Source organism: Natator depressus, chromosome 24, assembly GCF_965152275.1.
Source record: "Natator depressus isolate rNatDep1 chromosome 24, rNatDep2.hap1, whole genome shotgun sequence".
Classification (NCBI taxonomy): Eukaryota; Metazoa; Chordata; order Testudines; family Cheloniidae; genus Natator; species Natator depressus.
In genome coordinates this window covers 3,858,084-3,881,258 of record NC_134257.1, presented here as the reverse complement: position 1 = coordinate 3,881,258, position 23,175 = coordinate 3,858,084, and the positions used below count along the sequence as shown (strand labels likewise).

General features: G+C 51.7%; 1 protein-coding gene across 3 annotated transcripts; it reads right to left on the bottom strand.

The window, feature by feature from the left end:
* Nucleotides 1-3,224: 3,224 nt before the first annotated feature.
* Nucleotides 3,225-22,342, bottom strand: LOC141977041 (CD48 antigen-like). 3 transcript variants are annotated; one of them, XM_074938252.1, is made up of 8 exons: nucleotides 21,920-22,342; nucleotides 18,366-18,446; nucleotides 12,313-12,651; nucleotides 9,530-9,826; nucleotides 8,523-8,642; nucleotides 7,010-7,101; nucleotides 5,774-5,871; nucleotides 3,225-3,750 (listed from the first exon to the last, which is right to left on the bottom strand). In XM_074938252.1, the coding sequence occupies exons 1-7, from the start codon at nucleotides 22,032-22,034 to the stop codon at nucleotides 5,779-5,781; spliced, it is 1,137 nt and encodes a 378-aa protein (XP_074794353.1). In that variant the 5' UTR covers nucleotides 22,035-22,342; the 3' UTR covers nucleotides 3,225-3,750; nucleotides 5,774-5,778. The 3 variants fall into 3 exon arrangements, with proteins under 3 accessions (XP_074794353.1, XP_074794354.1, XP_074794355.1); XM_074938253.1 differs by having other exon boundaries at nucleotides 18,366-18,440; XM_074938254.1 differs by lacking the exon at nucleotides 18,366-18,446 and having other exon boundaries at nucleotides 3,227-3,750; nucleotides 21,920-22,341.
* Between the last annotated feature and the right edge of the window lie 833 nt (nucleotides 22,343-23,175).

Here is a 23,175-nt window from a genome sequence, read left to right as displayed (position 1 = left end):
CCCAGCTCAATTAATTGCCCCCTGGCAGCAGTGCAGTGGGCAGGAGCTGGTCATGAGCTTCCCTCCCACCTGGACCTCAGTAGCTCACACCTTCCTGCTGGATCATGGCAGCGCTCTCTCTCTCTCTCTCTTGCACACTCACACACATATTGGCCTGGCCGCACATGCTCATGCACCAGCCCCGCGGCCTCCAGCCCCCTCCCCACCCCGCTTCCCCCGCCTGCCGTCATCCCCATCATCCGTCATCCCCATCCCGCGCAGAATCCAGCCTTTGCAGTCACTATTAGGGTCGGCCTCGCCCCCCTCCCCGCTCACCCCACCTTAGCAGCATCCTCCTCTAACCAGAGGGGAGGTGGGAAGCCGCAGGCAGAGGTTCCTCTGAATCCTCTCCCATCACCCCCTCTCCTTGCCTGCCCCACAGGCTACACTCTCTCTCTGTCCCCCCCAGATACTCTTGCTGCAGCAGAAGCCCTGGGGTTTCGTGCTGCTTGCGTGGGATCCCCTGGCCCCAGGGGGCTGGGGGCTGCTGCTCAGATCCCAGCGCTGGGGCTTTTCACATCACTCAGTTAATCCTCCTTTGAAAAATGCAGAAGTCGGGCTCAGGAGGCAGCCCAGCACCAGCGAACTCCTGGTTCCTGGTGTAACAGCTGCTATGCAGCAGCCCTGCTAGCGAGGAAGGACAGCCCAGTGGTTGGGGCTAGCCTGGGACTTGACAGACCCGGGATCACTGCTGTGGACGCTGTGTGACCTTGGGCAAACTCATCAAGGCCCAGCTCTGCAAAGGTATTTAGGCGCCTAACTCCCCTTGACACCAATGGGTTCTGTGCCTCAGTTTCCCCATCTATGAAATGAGGATTAAGAGCCCCACCCAACCTCCCAGGGGTGTTGTGGGGATAAATATGTTAAAGATTTGGAGGTGCTCAGATGGGCTGGGGACCACAGAGGTGCCGTAGCTAGACAGACCCATGCATGGGGGATTTAATTCTTTCCTTAGGTCAGACTGGTGCCTGGCCTCCTGGACAGAACAATCCAGAACAGGCCAATAGCCCGTCATCCAAGGAGACCCAGGACTGGGCTGTTTTGATAACAGGATCCAGGTTTTCTGTCTGCAAATCCGGCTCCTAATGGGGATTTGCTCACACTTGGTACGTTAATAAAGGTGCTAATCAACTGGAACAGAGTCCAGCAGGTCACCAGGTTGCTTGTTACCAAGTCTAGAGTCTCCTGCTGACATGCCTAGAACTGCCTCTAATGCATGCCGGCCCCGGCCGTGCCGCCTTTCCCCGGCCATTCGGTGCTGAGGATGCTGGAGACAGACCGACTGTGGTTCTCTCTGGCCTGGGCTGCCTAAATCCTGCCCTGGAGTTCAGCAGTCATGGAAGAGACCGTATTATCTAGGACTTTATTCCACCAGGCGTTGGCTGGGAAGGGCAAGGGCCGGGCTGGTGCAGCCGCAGAACTGGACCGGGGCAGCAAAACCAGGAACTCGGCTTCATTTCTTTTTTCGCTCCTCCACGATTAACTTTCTTCCCCAGGTGGCTGAGTGCAATCTCCCCGCAGGGAACGTTTCGCAGCATTGCTCGCTCGCTCCGCCAAACCACGAACGCACTGCGGCTCACAGGCACAGACTGCACAAAACAGACTCTCGCAGCGGGCGGGCAGAGACAGCAGGGCCTAGCGGTTAGAGCGCCGGACTCCTGGGTTCTATTCCTGGCTCAGTCACTCCCTCACCATGTGGCTTGAGGCTGGTCACATTCCCGCTCTGCGGGTGAAAAGGGACCCGTGTAACCGTATGTAACCCACTGGGGAGGGTGAATTAGGAATGCCCCTTTTGGGCTGATCCACAGAGGCTATGGGTCTGTTTCAATGCCCAGCTATAGAGATGTGATTCCTTAGCTCAAGATGTAGCCGCTCATGCTTTTAGCTGCGGGGGTCCCTGGTTCAATCCCTGGCCTAGCAGCCAAGCACTAGGCAGGTACCCGGGTAGCATCAGCTTGGGAAGCTGCTCCAGAGAAAATGTACAGGCTGCTCCCCCAGCTCGGTGTGGCTCTGGGATGAGCCCGAGCGGAGCCGGACAGCACCGAGGTAAATGAGAGGCTGCTGCGGGTTAAGGGCCTGTGTTTCTCCTGTCTCTGGTCTTAGGGTGTAAATCGACCCGTTGCTTTGCACCAGAGGATTCAATGCGTCTGTGCCAGGGGTCTGGCCAGGTCGGGTTTGGCCGTACCCTGTGCCCATACGGATTCGCCTGTGATGCCCTCTCCCAGTGCAGCGGGGGTTGCCAGCTCCCCTGCACAGCTGGTGAACTTCCTAGCGAGCTCCTTATACATCCCACTCTGCTCCCCACCCCAGCTACCCCTCCACCCCCAGCCATGCCTCCCCCAAAGCCCCCAGGCTGCAGCCCTGCAGATCCCTAGCCAACCATCCAGCCATAGATCGCCCACGAGGACAACACTGTCCCCACCACCTGCCATACCCCTTGTTCCCCCAACCACATGCCCAACACATGAACCCCTCACCCCACCTCCGGTAACACCGTCCGGCTCCTGTTCTGCAACCTGACTGCTCACCAGACACAAAGCCAGCCCTGATGGGGGCCAAAGTCCCTGCTCAGAGAGAGGGCATGGGGCTGCTGGCATGCTGCATGCCACCCTGAGTGGGGAGAGGAAGGTGGATCCATCTCGCCAGCAGAAAGGATCAGGTCCCTGCCTCCCTTTCTGGCCCAGGCCAGGGCTGCAGCAGTTCTGCTTTTCGAGGCAGCAACCTGAAAGCAGCAGCCAACACCCCCCAGTACCCCCAAGGGCGACAGGAGCAAAGGGACAAAATAAACATCCATCAGTCTAAGGCCAAGCCAACCCCAGAGCAAATTCCAGCCAGCTGCTACTGCCTGCCTGTGTCCAGCCCTTGCAAGGTCACTGCAGCAGAACCAGGCACAGCCAGTCCCAGCCAGAGGATGCTGTGTTTCCCAGTTTCGGGGTAACTGCACCTGTGTTCCCTTGAGGGCACCCACTTCAAGGTTTCCAACTCCCGGTTGTCACCTCTCCTGAGCGGAGACCCACATCTCGCTCCCTCCTGCCCGGGGGTTTTCAGGCTGCAGAGCTCCCTGGATCACGGTCGCGCTCTGCTTGCTCTCCAAGGACTATGACCAGTGTGTCGCCTGCAGATACAAGTCACCACACCGCTGCTGCTGGGCAAGCACCTTTATTCTTCAGGTAAAAGCATTACAGAGCAAACAGATGAAGTCAACAGAATAACCTAGACACAAGCTCAAAAGCTTCCCAGAGCTCAGCCCCAGGCCCAAGATCGGGCTCTGGTAGGTTCAGTCCTTGAAAGCCCACGACCGGGTTTCCCCCCACGGTTGCAAGTTCGTCTGTCTTAGATCCGGAACGAGAGCAGAGATTGGGCGGATCAGCTTTTTCTTTCTTGGCCTCACATCACATGTTTGCAGCAGGCAATGAGCCGCTCCGCAGGGCGCAGCTTCGAAAGGCTGGGGGCTTTGCAGGACCAGAGTCGGGGGAACTTGCACGAACCTCTCCCTTGGGATTCCCCCAGGGAAATCCACATCCCACTTCTCGTCCCAAAAGGCCCTGCGTGTCTGGCACATTTTCAGCAGAGTCTTGTGAACTCCAAGGTCTCACAGTTGCCTCGAGAGGTGACATACGATCCCGACCCACAATAACACACCCACTCTCTACCTCCTCCCAGGATGTTGCAGGAGTTTGCCGTCCCAGCGACGCACTTTTCTTGGTGCTCCTATTTTGAAACAAAGCAGAGAGACACAATCATATTTTGCAAGGTCGCTCTGTGTGTGCGCGGGGTGGGGCTGGGGGAGGGGGAGCGTGTATGTCTTTTGCTCAGGAATCTCCAAGCACTTCAGCTGAGTTTTACACAAAACCCCTCTCCTGGAGGCAGGGAAATCTCATTAACAGGAAGCACAGATGAGGAGTGAGTCAGGGGGAATAGGGAGTCCTGGTTTCCGCACTCCTCCTGCTCTAACCATTAGACAACACTCCTCTCCCTTAACTGGGCAGACAACCCAGGAGCCCTGACTCTTTGTCCTCCCACCAGTAGACCACATTCCTTTCCCAGAGTTGGGGACAGAACCCAGGAGTCCTGACTCCCAGCCTCCTGCTCTAATTCCAAGACAAAACTCTGCCTCACTTCCTCCCACCTCCTGTCAAGGAGCAGATTTGTGGTTCTCTGAAAGTGTGCGTGTCATCCATTTGTTATCGCCCTGCCAGATGGCCTTGACCCCAGATCACTAGTTGTTTCTGCTGACCGGTACCATCGTCAAAAGTTCCACTCCCAGTCACAAGGCAGACGTTGCTGCACTGTTCCCAGGCCATCAGCCTGATGGATGAATTTAGCACCCCATGTGATTTATGGAGAGGGAAGTAAACAAGGGATGTTTGTGGCAATACACCGAGCTCTGTTCTCACAGTGTTTCCAGTGCGAGAGAGCCAGAGAATTCAGGGAAGCTCCTACATTTTGGGGGGTGCTATTTCCCTGTTTCTCCTGAGCGTCCCTGCCACATGACCTAAGGGCTTGTCTACACAAGGGGAAGTTATTCCAGATTAAAGCAGGGAAGCACTATAGATATTCCTATGTATCTCCCTGTATGGACATGAGAGAGTCTTATCCAAAATGAGCTTAATCCACTTCCAGAGCACTCTTACTCTGGAACTGGAAAGTCCATATGGGGAACTATTCTGCAGTAGCTATTCCAGTTAATTTCCCCATGTGGAGAAGTCCTAATTTCTACACTAAGGCCCTGGCAGTGTTCCGGAGTCTTAAAATGGTTTTAACTACAATTTATGCCCACTTTAAGGACTCTTTATGCAGCCACGGTGGTGCAAAGGGGGCGTAGTGTCCATGAGAAACAGACCCATTATGCTGAGAACTGTATATTCCCCAAAGTCTGTCGGGATCATGGTATATTCCCCACAGGGCGCTTTGATTTAGAAATGCCACCGCCGTGCCTCATGGGAGTCGTAGTGTGGGGGGCCTTGTGCCCTCATTCTCCTGTGTGGATCAGCCGCCCTGGTGGGACAACATCTCCCACAATGCACCACGGTCACCTCACTGGCTGATCGCCGGCTGTACCTGTCCCATGGCCCCGGTGCATCATGGGAAACGTAGTCTGGCTGGGGAGTCCAGCCCATACAGCAGATTGGGGCCATGAGGCAGCCAAACTGTAAACCCCATGAGGCAACGCGGTAGCATTTCCCATTCAATTTTTTTTCCAGTTTGCGGCGGACATATTTTTATTTTCGGGTGTTAGGGTTTTTTGACCAAAAAGTTGAAAATTTCCACACGAAACCTACTATCAACGCCCCCGCCTGCCCTACATTCATTTCTGTCCAAAAACAAGGTTGTTTGGAAATTTTTCAGCCAGCCCGATGTGTAGCATACCTTTCCCCCACACCCAGAAGCTCTCCTGAGGGTCCAGACAGAGGCCAAATCCCCTTTCATTTAGCCTGGCTGCTCGCAGGTCTAAGCGCCATTACAGACTGCCCCAGGTCCGCCCCAGCCCACAGCCATCCCGCAATGCACGGAGATGCCTTTAGTCTCCCAGAATGCCCTGTGGGATAGATATCCAGAGGGCATCGCAGCTGGACCAGCGCTAGTGTGGACAAACCCACCGCTGGCCAGGACAGCAGTCTGAACACATTTCTGAAGCTCTTTGCTCGGAAACCAGTTCCACTCAACTAGCTCCATTAGGACCAGTTCTGCGGTGTAGACGCAGCCTGAGATCCAACCTAACCACAACACTCACCTGGCCTAGGTGAGCTGCTCAGAGGGGCCAGCTGGGACCACTCGGATCTGATCATAGATGGTGGTGACCAGTGGTCTCTCGCTCGGGCAGCCAGGGTCCTAAGAGAACAAGAAAAAAAAAAACTAATTTGTCGTCCTGTCTTTGTTGGTTAGTTATCCTGAACTGGAAATGGCCCTTAGGAGCTGGGTGTGTGTCCCTGAGTTCAGTAGCTGCATAGATCAATGAAGAGGGAATTCCACAATGAGTCACAGTCATTTATCCCCTTGCCAGACACACAATAAATAAGACCACTTTTGTCTTCGAGGAACAATGAATGATCTTGTGTCTAAGGGGAATCGTGGGCAATGGGAAATACCCTCAGTCATACTGGGCTAGGTTTTTACTCAGAGTTTGCTCTGTCCTCACTCACTGCAACTCCTTTTGCTGTCAGTGGGAGTTTTCCCTAAGTAAAAATTGTAGCTTATGTAGAAATTCCAGTTTTGCCCACTACTGAAATGCAGCCACCTCTGCAGTGGGGTGTGGCAGCTGTTTCGTATCACACAGCAACACAGTACAGGGATCGCTTGCTCAGCTCTGAAATGCAGCCACCTCTGGGGTGGGGCGTGGCAGCTGTTTAACAACCACACAGCAAAACTGCTCAGTAGTTTAGGACGGGAAGTGAAGAAGACACCCCTATCTCTGAAACAGCAGGGAGAGTTTCGGAGGCAGAAGGGAGTTACTCAAATACACAGATACATAAATAACAGACTGGAGATAGGAGCGAGACTGACACCCTTCCTGGTGTGCGTCATTTACCAGAAGCCGCTATCTCTGTAGGGAAACAACAGCTGGCAACTTCGATATCATCTTGCTGCAGCTCAGGATGCTACTTCACTCTCCAGCAAACAAGGCTGAGTAATATCGTGCAGGGTCACAGCCCTGTCGGTGCAATTTCCTGCGGTTACCAAGGTGTCAGGTAATTTGAAACAAAAATTGCAAGCAAAGTAGAAAGGCCTGAAGGCCAGAGCGGAGGTGCTCAGAGTCAGAGGTGCTGCAGATTGCCCGGGTGGGCTGGCCGGGTCAGCCCAAGACCAGGAGACCATGTGCTGCTGTGGGGTGCCATGGGGCCGGTGTGATGCAAGTCCACAAGCTGTTCACTCATTAAGCCCAGCCCTGGCTGTGCTTTCCACTAGAGGTGCCGGGGCCCTAAGGGAGAACTGAAGGCTGCAGGAGAACTCCCCCCCGAAGGGAACTCACCTGGTCGTTCCCCTCCGGAGGGCTCCTCCTCTTGATCTCGGCATAGTGGGGCTCTGAAGGACATTCCTCATCTGGGACCGTGGGGACAGCAGCTTAGGGGAGAACGTGGGACAGATCATTATCCTACACTGAGAGGCTGTGGGGACCCTGCTGGGTCTGGGGATGCGGTGACCACGTCCCAGCACTAATAATCCCCACTGAGGGCCAGGTAATAATTATCCTCTTTTACAGATGGGGAAACTGAGGCACAGAGGAGGGCAGTGACTTGCACGAGGTCACCCAGCAGGTCAGGGAATAGAAGCACAGGTCTCCTGAATCTCAGTCGAGTGCACTATCCATAAGGCCACACTGCCTCCCGGATTCTGCTCTCACTTACCCTGGCCTAACTCTGAAGTCAGTCCAGCGACTCTGATGAATTGACCCTTTCAAGGGCAGCCATGCAACTACTGCAGATTTGCCCCAGCGTAGCTGAGATCAGAGCTTGCCTCTTTGTGTCCGTCTCCCCTGGGATCCTGCCCAGTCTTGGGCATGCTAGACCCAGGCCAGCTGCATGGGGGAGTTTTCCCTTCTGAGCAAGGACGATACTGATACTGGCCCGTCTCACAGGGACTGCTGTAGCAATGTATGCCATGGATGGTTGTGTGGCAGCTGCCAACTTGGCTGTCACACCAAACCGAGGACCTACAGAGCTAAAAGCCAGCGTTGTTACAGGTTCATCAGAGCGGCCGTACTGGGTCAGACCAATGGCCCAGCTAGCCCAGCATCCTGTCTCTGACAGTGGCCGGTGCCAGACGCTTGAGAGGGAATGAACAGAACGGGAGAACTGTGGAGTGACCCAGCCCCTGTCGTCCAGTCCCCGCTTCTGGCATTAGCTTGAGCTAAAGTTCTCCAGGAGGAGCCGTAACAGAGTCTGTAGATGCACAGAGAGGGCCCGGCCCCGCACTCCCCCCTGTGGGTTACACATGCAAAACGCTCCGTGAAACACATGATACAAAGTGTTATTAATTTAAACAAATCTTGAATGGAAATGTTAACACAATGCCTGCTGTGACTACCAGCTGTAACCCTTTAGTAGCCCCATTGGCTATGGTATAACTCCTCTCACCAGTCAGCATTACACCGAGTAATAAGCATTCGTAGATTGACCCCCCATCATGGATTGTCCAGCAGTTTAGAACCTACGATTTTCACCTCCAAAACACAATAGTTTCCCACTTGAGCTAAAGGAGTTTCTCCAGTAGCTGATAGCAGTAGAAGGTTTTTAATCAACCATCCATTAGAGAAGGAGGCAACACACACTTTACATGTATGTTACATGTGCCAGATTGGACCTTGACTATATAACATTCAAGAAAAGAGAACCAACAGTGTAACCATAAAATACAGGAAAGTGTGGGAGGGGAAAGTGGCTGGCAGAATTACTCATGAATAAGTTAATAATCAGCAATTATTTATTTGTGACCCATCAGCTGACTGGGGCCATTAGTGTTTCTGTAAGAAGGAAGTTACCTACCTCGGCCGACTGGCTTTTTCCTCCTTTTCTTCCACAGCCACATCCCGACACAGGCTGCTGTGACGACGATCAGCCCAACGCAAAGAGGCCCCATCCACATGTCTGTGTCTGTGCCTGTGTCTGCGACGACAGATCAGAAACACATGATGTGGTGCCCAGCTCGATGCCGACCAGGAAAATACAGGACAAGGCAGCATTCTCAGAACATGGCTGCGTGTGGGAAGAAGGGTCGACGGCTCTTTGTCTAGCGCTTGATCCCACGCCTGTGGTACCCATTCTATTGGCTCCAGCGGACTTGGGATCCAGACCATCTGGCCAGGTGCTTTATAAATAAGACACCAAGGTCCTTGCCCTAGAGCGCTGGCAATCTGAATACATGCCAGAGCGGTACGTTTTAAGGCCAGAACGGACCAATAGGATCACATAGGCCGACTTCCTGACCCGTGACCTAAAACTCAGGCTTCTTAGCGTATGTCTACACCGCAATTCAAAACCTGCGGCTGGCCCGTGCCAGCTGACTCAGCTCGCAGGGCTCGGGCTGTGGGACTGTTTAACTGCAGCATAGACATCCGGGCTTGGGGTAGAGTCCGGGCTCTGGGACCCTGCGAGGTGGGAGAGTCCCACAGCCTAAGACAGAAAGTCTCCTCTGCAATAAAACAGGCCCCGAGCCCGAGCCCGGGAGTCCGAGTCAGCTGGCCCGGGCCAGCTTGGGTTTCTAGCTGCAGTGTAGACATACCCAAAGTACCCGGGCAGCCGCGCCTTAGCTGAGGTTTCTGCAGAGGGGGATTGGCTGCGTGCATTGTTGTGACCTCCTCTGCTGGAGGAAACAGGATTCGTGTGCAGTCTTTAAATAAAGAAATGACCCTGGAAAATACCCAGGCTCCGCCTCACTGATTTCTCACAAGAAGCTGTCCTGCCAGACCCCGAATTCTGCTGCTGCTCGGCAGAGGGGCGACGCTATAGTAAGTAATAAAAGGCAAGGTTGGGACAGGCTGTAAATCCCTCACCTCCGCTTTGGCAGATGCTCTGCAGGTCAAGTGAGATGCTCTTCTGGTCGACAGGGTTGCTGGCCGTGCAGGTGAAGGTAGAGTTCGGGGGGTTGGGCTGCAGAGACAGGCGGAGGGTCCTGCCATCAGGGGAGAGCTGGTACCGCTCAGAATCGCCCAGGCCTCGGGGTGGGTTCCCTCTCGTCCAGGAGAGGTTAACCTCTTCCCTGCCAGACACCTGACACTGCAGAGTGACATTGCACCCATCGGCCGTGCTGGAGACTGAGTGACTCTTTATCTCCGGCTCTGGCACTGGCTCTGTGTTTAAATCACAAAAAAAAAACAGAATCCCAGCAATGCTCGAGAGGTCGTCTAGTCCAACCCCGGCGCTATGGCAGGGCCACGTCAGCCTAGACCAGGCCAGATTGAGCCCATTATTCGTCTCCTACCTCCAGTGGACACAAGAACAATTGATCCCTGCCTCTTTATCACAGCCCTTCACATGTTTGAAGACTATCAGGTTCCCCCAAACCTCCGTCTTCCTTTCCCAGGACTAGACATGCCCAGTGTTTTTAACCTTTCCTCACTTTCTGAACCTTTTCTGAACCTTTCTGAACCTTTTGTCATTTTAGATATTCTCCTCTGGACTCTCTCCAGTTGGTCCGTGTCTTTCCTAAAGTGCGGCGCCCAGACCTGGACACGGGACTCCAGCTGAGGCTTTGCCAGTGCTCGGTAGAGCAGGACAGTGACGTCCCGGGTCTGACCTACGACGCTCCTGTTCATACACCCCAGAGGGATGTCAGCCCTTTTCACAACTGCATTACACCACTGACCCATATTCAGTTTGTGATCCACTCTAAGCCCAGCTCAGCAGTTCTGCCACCCAGCCAGTGAGTCCCCGTTCTGCAACGGCTTTTCCCTTCCTACGTGAAGGCAGGCCCTGCAGGTGACAGAGCTGCCCGAGTGCCAGCGGGCAAGTCACCCTCCATGTCCAAGCAATGGCAGGATGAACCGGCAGGGCTCGATTCACACCAGCTGGGCCGAGCTGTGCTTATCAGAGCCGGATACTTCCCGAGCAGGATTAACCCCTGCAGGAGGGCAGGCAGAGCTTCCATCGTCCTCTGCCCCCAGGGACTCCCCCCAAGTAGAGGGAGCTGTAAGCCCCACCAGTGGCTCCACTGAGACCCCCTCAGGGAGAGGCTACATACATGCTTCCCTGGCTCTCCCTAGCATGTTGCCCCGTACTGGGTGCTACTGGCCACCTACGATCCGCACCTTGGAGTGGGTAACAGCCTATTGCACCTTCCCATTGCTGCAACCTTCCCCCTGGTAAAATTTCTCTCTCTGGGGCCCTGGCACCCGCTCTGTGCCAGCTTGGTTAACGTACCCTCCACTGGGGGGAATGGAATCAACAACAGCTCTAGCTCCCTGTCGTTCCACGGGCAGGAGCCCAGCGAGCTCCCAGTGGGCCCAGGGAAGGCAGAGTCTGACCAGCCCCAAAGCGATGGAGTCCCCGGGGTATCACTTGGCCGAGGGTCAGTGGAGAGGGGAGGGGAGCTGACTCGTCCCAGAAGCCACATACGTGTGTCCCAAAGTAACTGGCCAAATTGTCCTTGTGGGGTGTTGGTAGCCCATCTTGGGACCCCGTGAGCGCTGGGCGTTTGGCTAGGATGGAGGGGAAGGGTGATTGCGGCTAACGCAGACAATTGGGGTCAGATTCATAACCCAGATGTACCCCCAGCCACTCTCCCAGCTGCCAAGGCCAGGCAGGGCTCTGCTCACAGGATACTGCCCCACACCTAGGGCAGCGGCTCAGATGACCTGGGCGTAAGCTCAGGATGGGTGGATGAATAGGGAGGATCATAGAGTAATGCTAGATACAGAGACAGAGCGATGGATAGTCAAACCCCTGCACATGGTCCCTTCTGACCTTGGTGTCTATGAGTCTATCAAGATCATCTAGTGGGACCTCCTGCCCATCGCAGGCCACAGAACCTCTCCTGGAACAGACCCCTAACCTCTGGCTGAGTTAATGATGGGTAAATAGACAGATGATACCTAGGTAAATAGACTTTTCTTTTCCCCTTTTCCTCACTGCACTAAAGTTTTATTGCCCATCAAGAGCCATAATTTGTCTCAATTCACAGATGGCAGGCGTTGTTCTGTGTTTCTAAATGTGGGTTTTATGGAAACTGATAAGCTTATTTGCATTACAAACATACAGGAAGATTACAAAGAAGTTCAACAGAGATGGGCCAAAACCTGATCCTGGAGTCTGAACCCCTTTGAGTTTCGGAGACTCAGTGTGAATCGCTGGATTCATCCTCGTCTCTCTGATTTTGGTTCTAGGTTGAACCCTATAAGGAAAAAGGGCCTATTTCCCAATCCTGATTCAGACACAATCAAAATCCATCAGGAACAGCCAGTCCCGTGAGATTTTGGTCCAAGATGAACGTCTTATCTCACTGGATTTCATCTACGCTGGCCTGAAACGTGAGAACGGCCCAGCTGAACGGCCCATCCTGACGTGGCCTGGAATCTATGGCACCTCTTGTGGTGCAGAGGAGACAGGACTGGGTTGTGAGAGGTATGAAGGGGATATTTTAGAGATGCTGTTGCACCTGGACAAACCCTGTGGTTCCCCTTAAGCCCTATTTTGAAGGCGTAAACGGTGCAGAGAGCTCGTGCTGGTCCCACTGCACAGGGGTGAATTGCACCGACGTGCACAAAATCAGAGCTTCAGCCATACCCTAGTATTTCTGGAAACTGGGTTACAGCTAAGAAACCGATTTGTCGTCACTTACCATAGACCGTGAGGAGAAAGGCCTGTTCCTCCAGAGTTGCTGGTACGATCTTAACCCGGGCCTCATAAACTCCGCTATCGCCCAGCTCCAGAGCCTTGATCCTCAGCGAGGTCTCGTACATTTCTAGCCTCTGCTGAAATCTGTCGCTGGGATCTGGTCGCTCAAACTTCTCCCCATTGAACTCAGCCAGCTGGATCGTCTCACCTGTCCCAGCACTAAAGCTCCATTCGATTTTTTTCACTTTTTTCCCGGGGGATAGATCCACAGACAGCACGACCGATCCTCCCAGAGCCCCATTCACCTGCCAGTTGGGAGTCAGTTCTTGGCCAATTATGATGCCTAAAAAAATGCAAAACCAGCCAGAAACAACCAAGCCCCCACCAAAAAGGATTGTGATATTTTATCAGGATGATGCTGAAGATGAACAGCTAAAGCTGTCACTTTCTTTTATAACGCTTTGGAATAAAACACAGGGCTGACAGGCACGTGGAGGACAAGAACGAAGGAGTTAACAGGATATTATATCCCTTCACCAGGTATTTCTTACGGATAAAGGCACCGACAGGTTGTGAGTGGTGAGAACATTTCATTCACACCCACCCACATAATTTCACATTCATCCTTAAATATAACTTAGGCTCTCCTCAGGTTTTTAAATGGTATTTGGTAACCAGGAATAGTTTGTTCTCTGCAACAGAACCTATCCTTTTTATATGCCAACAAAGGGTTTAATCTATTGCAGCCATCCCACGAATGGTCGGTAACCAATATCCACGTTTTTCCCTTGTAGTCTGTAGTGTCATTTTTGTTTCCCTTATAATTTGATATCTAAGGTAATTCTGCTGGTGTTAAACACACCTCGTCTCCCCACCAGTGTAAAAGGCCCTGGGCATATTATCTTGCTACACACATTTGTTCTTGGTGGTGTCCTTCCGTCGTCTCCCTAATTAACTACTGCGATTCCAATGGGAAGGAGGCTCCTTCTTCACTGACTTCCTCCCCTAAACTACTGCTGTGTTGCTGTGCGCTGCTGAACAGCTGCCCCGCTCCACCTCAGAAGTGGTCGCATTACAGTGATGGGTTCTTCGTTATTATTATTTCTATTTCAGCAGCACCTAGCAGCCCCAGTTGAGACCAGGGCCCTATTGTGCTAAGTGCTGTATGTAGTGACAGACAGTCCCTGCCCCAAAGAATTTGGAGACTGGGGAGGGAGGGAGGGGGGCAGATTTTCAGACAAGCTCTGTATGTTGGGAGCAGAGCTCTTGTGAAAAATCCAGTCCTGTAGGTCCTGAATCTAGAGCCTTCCCCACATGCCTCTTCTTCCTCCCACAAAGGACCAACTTCTACCTATAGGCCCAAATCACCTCACCCTTACGCAGGCAAAGCTGCCATTAACTTGACACTTAAGGGGAGTTTTGCCTGAGTAAGAATTGCAGGACTTGGCCCGTATTTTATAAAGAGCATTGGGATGAAACTGGCTGTGTGAAAAGTCAGGTCTTCGTGAATTTCAGTCTCATCTGAGCCAGCGTTCTTTGTTTGCCATGCTGCCCTTTGAGGGAGAAGCGACAGATGCGATTGTGTATTAAAAGGAAGATCAGGTGACCACATCACAGCGTTTATTCTGCATTAACTCTTCCAGTGGCCAAAATTATAAGCTGCTTGTTTCCTGTATTGCAGAGACATTTCTGCGCTCAGAGTCAGGAGAGGTGGGGGTTTGTGGGGGTTGGGTTGTGTTTTTCTCCCCCTTACTGGCCACTGGTAATTTCTTCTCAGCCTCAGCTCAGTTATTTGAATTCCCCCACCCCCACCCCGTGGAAACTGATCTTGATCTCCGACCGAGGGCGATTTGGTTTGCAAAGCACAAGCTGAAATGGCTAGCCAAATGCACGACCAAAAAAACCCGCACACAGTACGTGATAGAAGCACACGCAGCATGCATGTCCTTGCATGAGATGCATAGATTTACTACTTGGGAGAGTGCAAACTTGCTTCCCCCTCTCCAAAATATTCGTTTAGCTGTCTGGAAAAGGGCCGGGGCGTGAATCTCATAGAGGGCATGGCGTTCACTGCAAAATAGCTATCTACCTGTACAGATATAGGTAGACAGCTATAGATAGGCTTTTCACTCCGGTTAGCAGCGTGTTGAGCCCCAGGCTGCCCTGCTGCGTTAACCCCAGATAAAAGCAGAGTTGCCGTGTGTTCACTGCTATTTTAACCAGAGTTAGATCAGCTGAGTTCAGTACACACCTTTCGGGCCGGATTTAGGGGCAGGCGACCATCTGGGGTGCCGGGCTTGGGGGCGCTGGGCTCGGGGGGCTGTTTTTGTTATTAGCGACAAAAGGGGAAAATAGAACGTTTGAAGTAAAATGTTTCGGGTGTTCTGTAGGTGGATTCATTTGTCATGTTAGGCCATTTCAGTTAGTCTTAAAATGAAGAAGTTTCTATAAACTTAGAGGAAATGAATATTTTTTAATTTGCTTATATATGGCATGAATAAATACAGATTTACAGAACCTGGTGTGCAAATTTATCATCCTATAGGACAAGGATAAATCATGCATGCAAATCATGCAGTCATGAAATGGGCTAGAAACGCCATGCAAAACAAGGCATTCAAAAGTTTAACACGTGGGGGGGGGAGGGCGCCGAAGACGCTTCTCGCCTGGGGTGCCGTTTGGTCTAGGGCCAGCCCTGTGCAGTGAAGCCATACGCTTACACTGAAGCAACTTGACCCTGCTCTAGATGTAGAAAGGGACCTTCAAATTGGCACAAATATAATCTACACTAATTTGAATGTCTCTCGATGCGGCTGGAGCGGAGTAAAGGGGCAAGGTTGCGTCTACACTGGACCTGAGGATGTAAAGTCCAGCTCGAGCAGCCGTACCTGCACTAGCTCAGAGCAAGCTAGCAGCGTGGCTGACCACACAGGTTCACAGTTTGGATTTCAGACGGGATCCCACAAGGGCCGCGCCCAGGCAGCTTCACGGCCGTTTTTAGTGCATCAGCTTGATCACAGCTAGCGTAGGTACATCCACCCGAGCCTCCAGCTCCCGGGCATGTCTACACAGCAAACAAAACCCGGCAGGAGCAAGTCTCAGAGCCTGGAACAACTGACCTGGGCACTCTGGGGCATTCAAACTCCAGGTCCCGCTATGTCTAACTGGGTCCACCTAGATACAAATGAGAGGCTGTGGTGTAACAGTGTGCTCCGGCACGCTGATAAGAGGGATAACCAATGATCTTACATAAACTCTAAAATGAGGCAGTTTTTACACCTGGCTGGAGGCCGTGGTGATGGGCAGCATATTAAAGAGGAAGAAGGCAGCGGAGTAAGAAGCGTGCATGCCAGCCAAACCTTGGCTGGATACATGATCCTTTTCCTATAGACACGCTTCTCTTGCCCTCGGGTTACACAATGAACTTTAAGTCTGCAAGGAACAGAGCTGGAGCCAGAGGCCACGTCTACACGGAATACTGGCTGGTGCATAATAATGCGGACACAGCTGATAGCCGCAAAACTGCGCTTTTGCAGGTATCGCTTATTCCACCGTTCCTGAACCAAACCAGATATACTGGTAAAACTGTGTCTACACCAGCGGCTTTTGTAGGTCAGGGATCACCCCTCCTTCCACCCCGACTGACAGAACTGTGTCCGCAGAACTGGGCCCACCTGTGGTGTAGATATAGGCTGATGCTTTGTCTGCACTGGGGATTTGCCCCAGCTCCAGTCCCTGGCATAGATGCATCACTGCAAAGGCAGGCAAAGCCACTACTTGCCCTGGTATCATTTAGCCCTGCTTGGAACTAGAGTGAACAGCATTGGCGTAAATGGTATATAACGGTTGGCCCAGCCTACGGGCAGGGTTTGCCAGTTTCAAGTCACCCCGGTGATCTGGGGGGAATTCAGGGCAGTCGGCTGGCTGGAGTCAGTGCAAATCCCCCAGTGTGAACCAAAATTTACTTTCTTTTAATGAAAGAGCAGTTCTCCAGCAATCATATCACCTGCTATACGAAGCTCACTCGTGCTGGTCACAAGTAGCAATATTATAAGATAACGATTGAAATAATTATGTAAATTAGACTGGTGCCAGCTAAACACGGGGTGTCCGATGCCAGATCTCAGCCAGGGGAGTCCAGCAAATGACGTTCGATTTCTCTCTCTTTCTCCTTTCGTACTACACAGTGTCAAATACGATTTAGGAGCTGCTGGGTTTTTTAACTCCCAGCTCTGTTATTAGGGTGTCCTCATTTAAGATCCACTTGTCCAATTTGCTTCCAATGTAGAAAAAAATCCTACCTTAATCCTAGAGCTAACTCACCCGGTTTGAGACCGAGGGGACTTTTTCTGCATTTCAGGGGGTGTGAAATGATATGATCACAGTTTTCTGAATATAGTTTTTGACCAGTTTTTATTCTTGCTATAATTTCCTCATGGATGGATGGATGCATGGATGGATGGATGGAAGAAAAAAAAAGACAAAGAAAGACTCTATAATGGAAACTCAGTTGTAACCTTCGGAGTCCTATCACTCCATAATCTAGCAGACCAGATAAACTTTTCCATCTTTAGCCTCCTCTTCCCATGTAGCAGCATGGAAAGAGCAGAAAGAGCAAACCCTGTAAGCTTCGAACCTGTGATCTAGACATTTGCCAATCTCAGGGGTAAGATATCTTTTATCAAATGAAGAAAACACCGGTTAAAATTTCTTTGCTTCTTAAACGTTTCTATGACCAAATTACAAGACCAGTGAGTAACACTAATCCAAAAATATATTCAGAAAATGTGAGAGGATTATTTTAAAGCCCTTATGATTTATTCTGTAGGTTTCCCTTCCAGTCAGTACCATACACATCTGGATGCCCCAGGACTTGGTTTAATTGTCCTAGGAGCAGTTTTAAGACGAAGTACATCAAAATCTAGGTGTACGAATAGCACGTGAGGTGCTTAGACGGAGACAGACAGGCATTCTCTAGCAGTCTGTACATTTGTAACTCCCAGATCCTTTAAACTTGTTGTTTCTCTCGCACTTTCCAAACGTACCCATCTTCTGGCATTCTACGGGAAGTTATTTTTTTTTAAAGGGCAGCAGTGGAACAGAATAAAGAATAAATACAACACTGATATGAACCTTCTGGCTTATTTTTGGATCTCTGCTTACTATGGCTGGTCTTGTAAACCTCTCTAGATTTACTGTATATACGACAGCTTTCAAAACCATAAAGTACCTAGAGCTTTTGAGCACATTAATGCAAACAAATAAGTGAATTGAATAAATCCACAGGAAAATCCAAATGGGTTACAGGCATGAAAAAGCAGCACAGATCAACCCCCTTTCATCCTCACAGCCAGTGAAAAAATGAACAGTGCACAGAAATCAAGGTTTTCCAAGGTCTTTGGTTACTTTTGTTTGACACTTGTCAGAAGATTTTTTGATTGATAAGATTCCAACTTCCCTCTCCAGTGTTTCATGCCACTTGCCCTGCCTGCTTTCTAGATCCCTAGAACTAAAATTCATTTGGTGACAAAAGAGTTACAAACTAGTGAGCATTTTAAATAGGTTTAGTGACTCCCCAGATATTACTTACTAAATAATTATTCCGATAATATTCACCAACAGTCACTGACCAGTCACTTCTCCCCGTTGATTCTAAACTATTGCACATATACACACAAAAAGAAAAGGAGGACTTGTGGCACCTTAGAGACTAACCAATTTATTTGAGCATGAGCTTCCGATGAAGTGAGCTGTAGCTCACGAAAGCTCATGCTCAAATAAATTGGTTAGTCTCTAAGGTGCCACAAGTACTCCTTTTCTTTTTGCGAATACAGACTAACACGGCTGCTACTCTGAAACATATACACACAGTAGCTGCTCTGAGTGCATGCACATAGGATAATTTGCTAAAGAATCTACTTACTCCCTGCAACCGTATGGTTAATGACACCTTGAATCTCCAGTACTTTACTACTGAAGAAAACCTCCTGCGTCCCTGCCTACCTGTGGGTCTTTCCCTTCTGCTGGTAGATTTTAAGCCAGTGATTAGTCACTTACCTGCCAAGAAACTGATCAGTAGCAGTAGCAGGAATGGGACAGAGGGGCGTCTCACCTCCATGTCCTCATCATTGCCTGTAGCTGAAACAATGTAATCTGAGCTGCGAATACAGGGGGAAGTGCAGCACATAGGACACACCCTGCCCTTCTCGCCCATTAGACAAACACTGGGGGTGGTCTTGGAATATGCATAAATAAATAAAATGGCTAGCAAGTCGTTAACCAAGTGTGCAGATCAGACTGCCAGCCACCAAGCCATTCAGAATTGGACCTCATCACTTATGAGCCATGCCACATTATTGTACCCTGTCTTAAGTAAAGTGATCACCAGTCTCACGCAGACGGGACCGAAATGAGCACTGGGTTATTTCAACATCGGCATCTGGACATTTCTACTCCACGTAAACGCCGCCTTAGTTGACTCTATTTTCATCTTTTCTCTTCGGGCCAGGGGAACAGGCTGACCAAACAAAATGGCCCGAAAGTAGCTTTGCCTGCGTTTGCTTTCCCCAGGGACGCTGGCAGACACACTGATTGGCAGTATAGTTCTGCTAGCTAACAAAAATATTGCATAGCCATGGCTCCTATCACCCTAGTGCTAGAGCACTTCCCACACGTAGATTAATTATCCCCACCAGACGGGGACTGCTTTGTCTCCTTTGTACATGCAACTCCCTTGGCATTAGTGAGGTTTGAACTTGAGATCTTCAGGCTCTGTTTCTTGAGCTAAAGGCCTGGGGATACTCATACTGACCTTGGTAAAGTGCTTTGAGATCTATTGCTGAGAAGTGCTAGATAAGAGCTATGTATTAATAAGTCATCACAGTCAAATACACTCACACACAGCTGGGTACCTAACATGGGTTAGCTATTTCACAGTAAAATTTGAATGGAGACCAGTTTCTGTCACTTTTACCACACTGTAGCAAGATGAGGTCAACACTGCTGTCCTTGTGTGATCTCACCTAGCTATGTTGTAGGATGAGCTACAGAGCGTTGTCTCCATTAGGGTTTTATAGCACAGTAGCTAAATCCATGGTGTGTGGGTGGGTGTGTGGGAGACAAATTACACCTTTTTGGGGCAGTGAAGACATGGTCTAAGTCTGTTAGCCGGTAGTTATGCTCTATGGGCCAGCTGTAGCTGGGGAAAATATGACACACTTTGCCAGTGTCTCATCTACCACCCACCTAGCTCAGGTGGGAGTTGAGATGAAGTCATGTGCTCAAGGTGACAAAACTGAGATCTCCCACGTTCCAGGCCAATGACTTGGCCACGGGACCGGCCTCTTGCAGTCTGGCCGAGATGGGACTGAAATGGGGAAAGCGCCCCCTAGTGCTTCTAAAGGAGCTTTCTCATCAGCTTCAGTTGACAAAGTGAAAAATCTAGAAGAGGGGGAAACCAAGGGGGTTGAGGAAGGCTGCAGTGAATTTGCAGGTCTCATGCAAACACAAACACACAATAATGACTTGTTAGCTGCACACGGACATGGGCAATAGCATTTGGAAGGGCAGCTGATCAAAAAAAAAAATCATTTTTTCCCCCTGTGCAAAACTTCTGTTTTCAATAGAAATTTGAAACTAAACAGTTTTGGCCAAACCCCGAAATATTGCAATTTGGAAATGCTGCGGCTTTGCCCGATGGGAGTTGTAGTTTGGATGCCTTAAATTCCAGGCTCCCTGGTCAGACTACAAATCCCCCCTTCATCAGAGGAGTCCCTGGCCATGGTGCATTATGGGAGATGTGGGCAGGTCAGGAAGCCTCACCCATACAGAATGGAGACAGGAGGTGATTGACCTACAGTTCCCATGAAGCACCATGGGAACGTTGCCAAATCCAAACAATTCAGTTTGGGGGCATTCGGTTTTTCAATGACAAATCAAAGTCTTCTGCACAAAGCAGCCACTTTCCCTGAAAAATTCTGGTTTAGTCAAAATCCTGGTTTCCCAGCAAAAACTGTTTTTCATGGAAAAAGTTTTGACCAGCCCTAATTAGAACGTTAATCTCCAAAAGGCCGTTACTGGTAAACCGGCTCTTGATCAAGAGAACTATTTACAGACATGCTGCAGCCCAGATTCCAGCCCTGTGCACACAGACTGACTTCCGAGTGCCTCCTCCAAACTCTTCCCCCCTGCAACCTGTGCTCCTCCAGCCAAGTTCCACGCCGGTTGCTACATCTTTCCTTGCAACCATTTTTGTTGCTGTTGTGTCCTTTGTGCCAGTGTTTGGTGATTTGCTGGGGCTGGAGGTTATTAGTACATAGCCCACTGCAGGGACATGGTCTGTACTGCTGGGCCACTGTAATCTGTTAGGTCTCCTAGCCATTCAAGTGTGCTGGCCTTTGTCCCCCTCTCCCGCTTGCCCATGTTATTGTGGTTGGTGGGGCACTGGCTTCCCCCCTCTTGCTGCCATCGTTCTGTTGATCCTCCTACATCAGTCCCACTCATAGACTTTTAGTAGGGTGACTAGACAGCAAGTGTGAAAAATCGGGATGGGGTGGGGCGTAATAGGCACCTCTATAAGACAAAGCCCCAAATATCGGGACTGTCCCTATAAAATCGGGACATCTGGTCACCCTAACTTTAAGGCAGGAGTGGCAGAAGCACCCTAAAAGTGTGGGGGGGGGAGGGGCCACAGTCGCCCAAACTGTGGCCCCCGCCCCCTGCTCACTCCTCTCCACCCCTCCCCCCATCACTCACCCTTATGGCCGGTAAAAAGTGGGCAGGTATCGCCCTTGCACCTTTAAAAGTGTGGGGGGGAGGCATGGCCCCCTGCCCCCCTGTTCTGGTGCCCCTGCTCTAAAGTCAGAAGGGACCATTATGATCCTAGTCTGACCTCCTGCCCATCGCAGGCCACAGAACCTCCCCCACCCTCTCCTGTAACAGACCCCTCACCGCCTGAGTCACTAAACTCCTCACAGCATGACTTAACAACTTCACCTTCCAGAGAGGCCGCCATCCACACTAGATTAAACCTGCAAATGACCCGTGACCCAGGCTGCAGAGGAAGGCGTAATACCCACAGGGTCTCAGTCAATCTGACCTCAGGAAAATTCCTTCCTGACCCCAGATCTGGTGATCAGTTGGACCCTGAGCATGTGGGCGAGACCCACCAGCCGGACACCTGGGAAAGAATTCTCTGTAGTAACTTAGGGGCCTCCCCATCTAGTGTCCCATCTCCGGACATTGGAGATATTTGCGGCTACATGCCATCGTGGGCAGGCCCATCCTACCACCCCCTCCATAAACTTCTCAAACTCAGTCTTGAAGCCAGTTAGATTTTTTGCCCCCCCGCCCCGGCTCCCCTTGGGAGGTTGTTCCAGACCCTCACTCCTCTGACGGTTAGAAACCTTCGCCTAATTTCAAGCCTAAACTTGCTGTTGTCTGAGGCTCTTTTACCCCGTCCTGGTCCTGTCCGTGGCCCTGCAGTCCAGGCGTGCCAGCTGTTTGCAGCGACTCCACCGCCCCCCCTGAGCCTGCAGCCCCCTGCAGCGTGCACTGCTCTCACTTGCCCTGGCTTCCTGTGGCTGTTCGATGGTTGGACCCGACCTGCTCACCTGTGGGTAGCGGCCTCAGGTCTTCGGCTTCTTTGTTGTAGCAGCTGCCTGCTTCACTTGGCGTCTCCTCACAGCGGCTGTGTCCTCGGCCGGGCTGCAGCAGACGACCCCTCATGGGCTCTCTGGCCCATCGGTCCCTGTGCTGGGCTACTGTCTCGTCCCCGGGAGGGTGTGTGCTGGGAGGCGAGGAGGGGAGAGCAGGGGGTGGCAGGTGCTGAAACCAGCCAAGCCAGGATGGAGCGGAGAGTGGCCTGGGAGCTGCCTCTGTCACCAAGACATTGGGCAGGGAAGGTTCAACGCGCTGATGCCCACAGGGGACCCACGGCACAGCAGGGTGGCCGGCAGAGGACCCAGAGGGGCCCCACAGCACGGCCACCTGGTGCTGCCAGGTGAGACCAAGGGCCTAGGAGTAAACTTCCCTTGTAGCCATTGGGGGACCATGCTGGGACCCAACTGAGGGGATTTCAAAACTGCCATTGGGTCATGTCCCTGGGGCACCCCAAGGGTGGGGAGCAGAGTGGGGGCAGGCACCCCGTCAGGATTTCAGGGGGTACTCCATGTTCCAAGACAGAGAGGGTCACCTCAGAGGCACAAACCCCCACACCAAACAGGAGAGCGAGAGATGACCCCCCCGCTCCTCCGGGAGCGAGAGGACTGGCAAAGGGTTGGTTGGGCAGGTGAGCGTAGGCAGGGCTAGCGTAGCATACAGGAAGAAGGGGGCGGGAACGGTCAGGAGCAGGGGCCATCGAGGTTGGGTTTGGGACTTGAAAGGGGGAAATCACTGGGGGGAGACGCTGCTCTGCCCTGCTGGGCTTGTGTGTAATGAGGCAAGCCACCGAATACAGGAGGCAAGCTCCGGAGAGCCCGTCCCCACTCGTCACCCATTGGTGAACGGGAATGGCGTTGGGCGGCTCCTACTCTGAAGCTGCATGGCGCTGGCTGTGACTGTCACTGGGGTGTCTGGGCATTGCTGCTTCTCCCCTCCCCCTGCGAAAGCAGGTAAGGACCCAGCTTTCCCTGGTTGGCGCGGGATGCACAAAAGAGGGAAGCAGAAGAGGGAAGCAAGGAAAGACCAAGTTCTCTTTTCTCAGTGCTGGAATCCCTGAGCATTTTGGTTCGCACATCAGAGGAAATAGCAGGGTCAAGAGACACTCCCTGATCAGCCCCCCGTTCCAAACACCCCACTATTCTCCAGCCAAGGGGGTGAAAGCAGCATCTGTCGCCATCCACCGCAGGTGCGGGTGCTCGCTGCTTCA

Excerpts from the sequence above, each read along its gene's own strand:
- LOC141977041 (XM_074938252.1), bottom strand. The coding sequence starts at position 22,034 with ATGAGGGGTCGTCTGCTGCAGCCCGGCCGAGGACACAGCCGCTGTGAG. Across the intron at positions 18,447-21,919 it reads CCTGAGGCCGCTACCCACAG|CTACAGGCAATGATGAGGAC; the intron begins GTGAGCAGGTCG and ends ACATTGTTTCAG. Across the intron at positions 5,872-7,009 it reads CTCCGGAGGGGAACGACCAG|GACCCTGGCTGCCCGAGCGA; the intron begins GTGAGTTCCCTT and ends TTGTTCTCTTAG.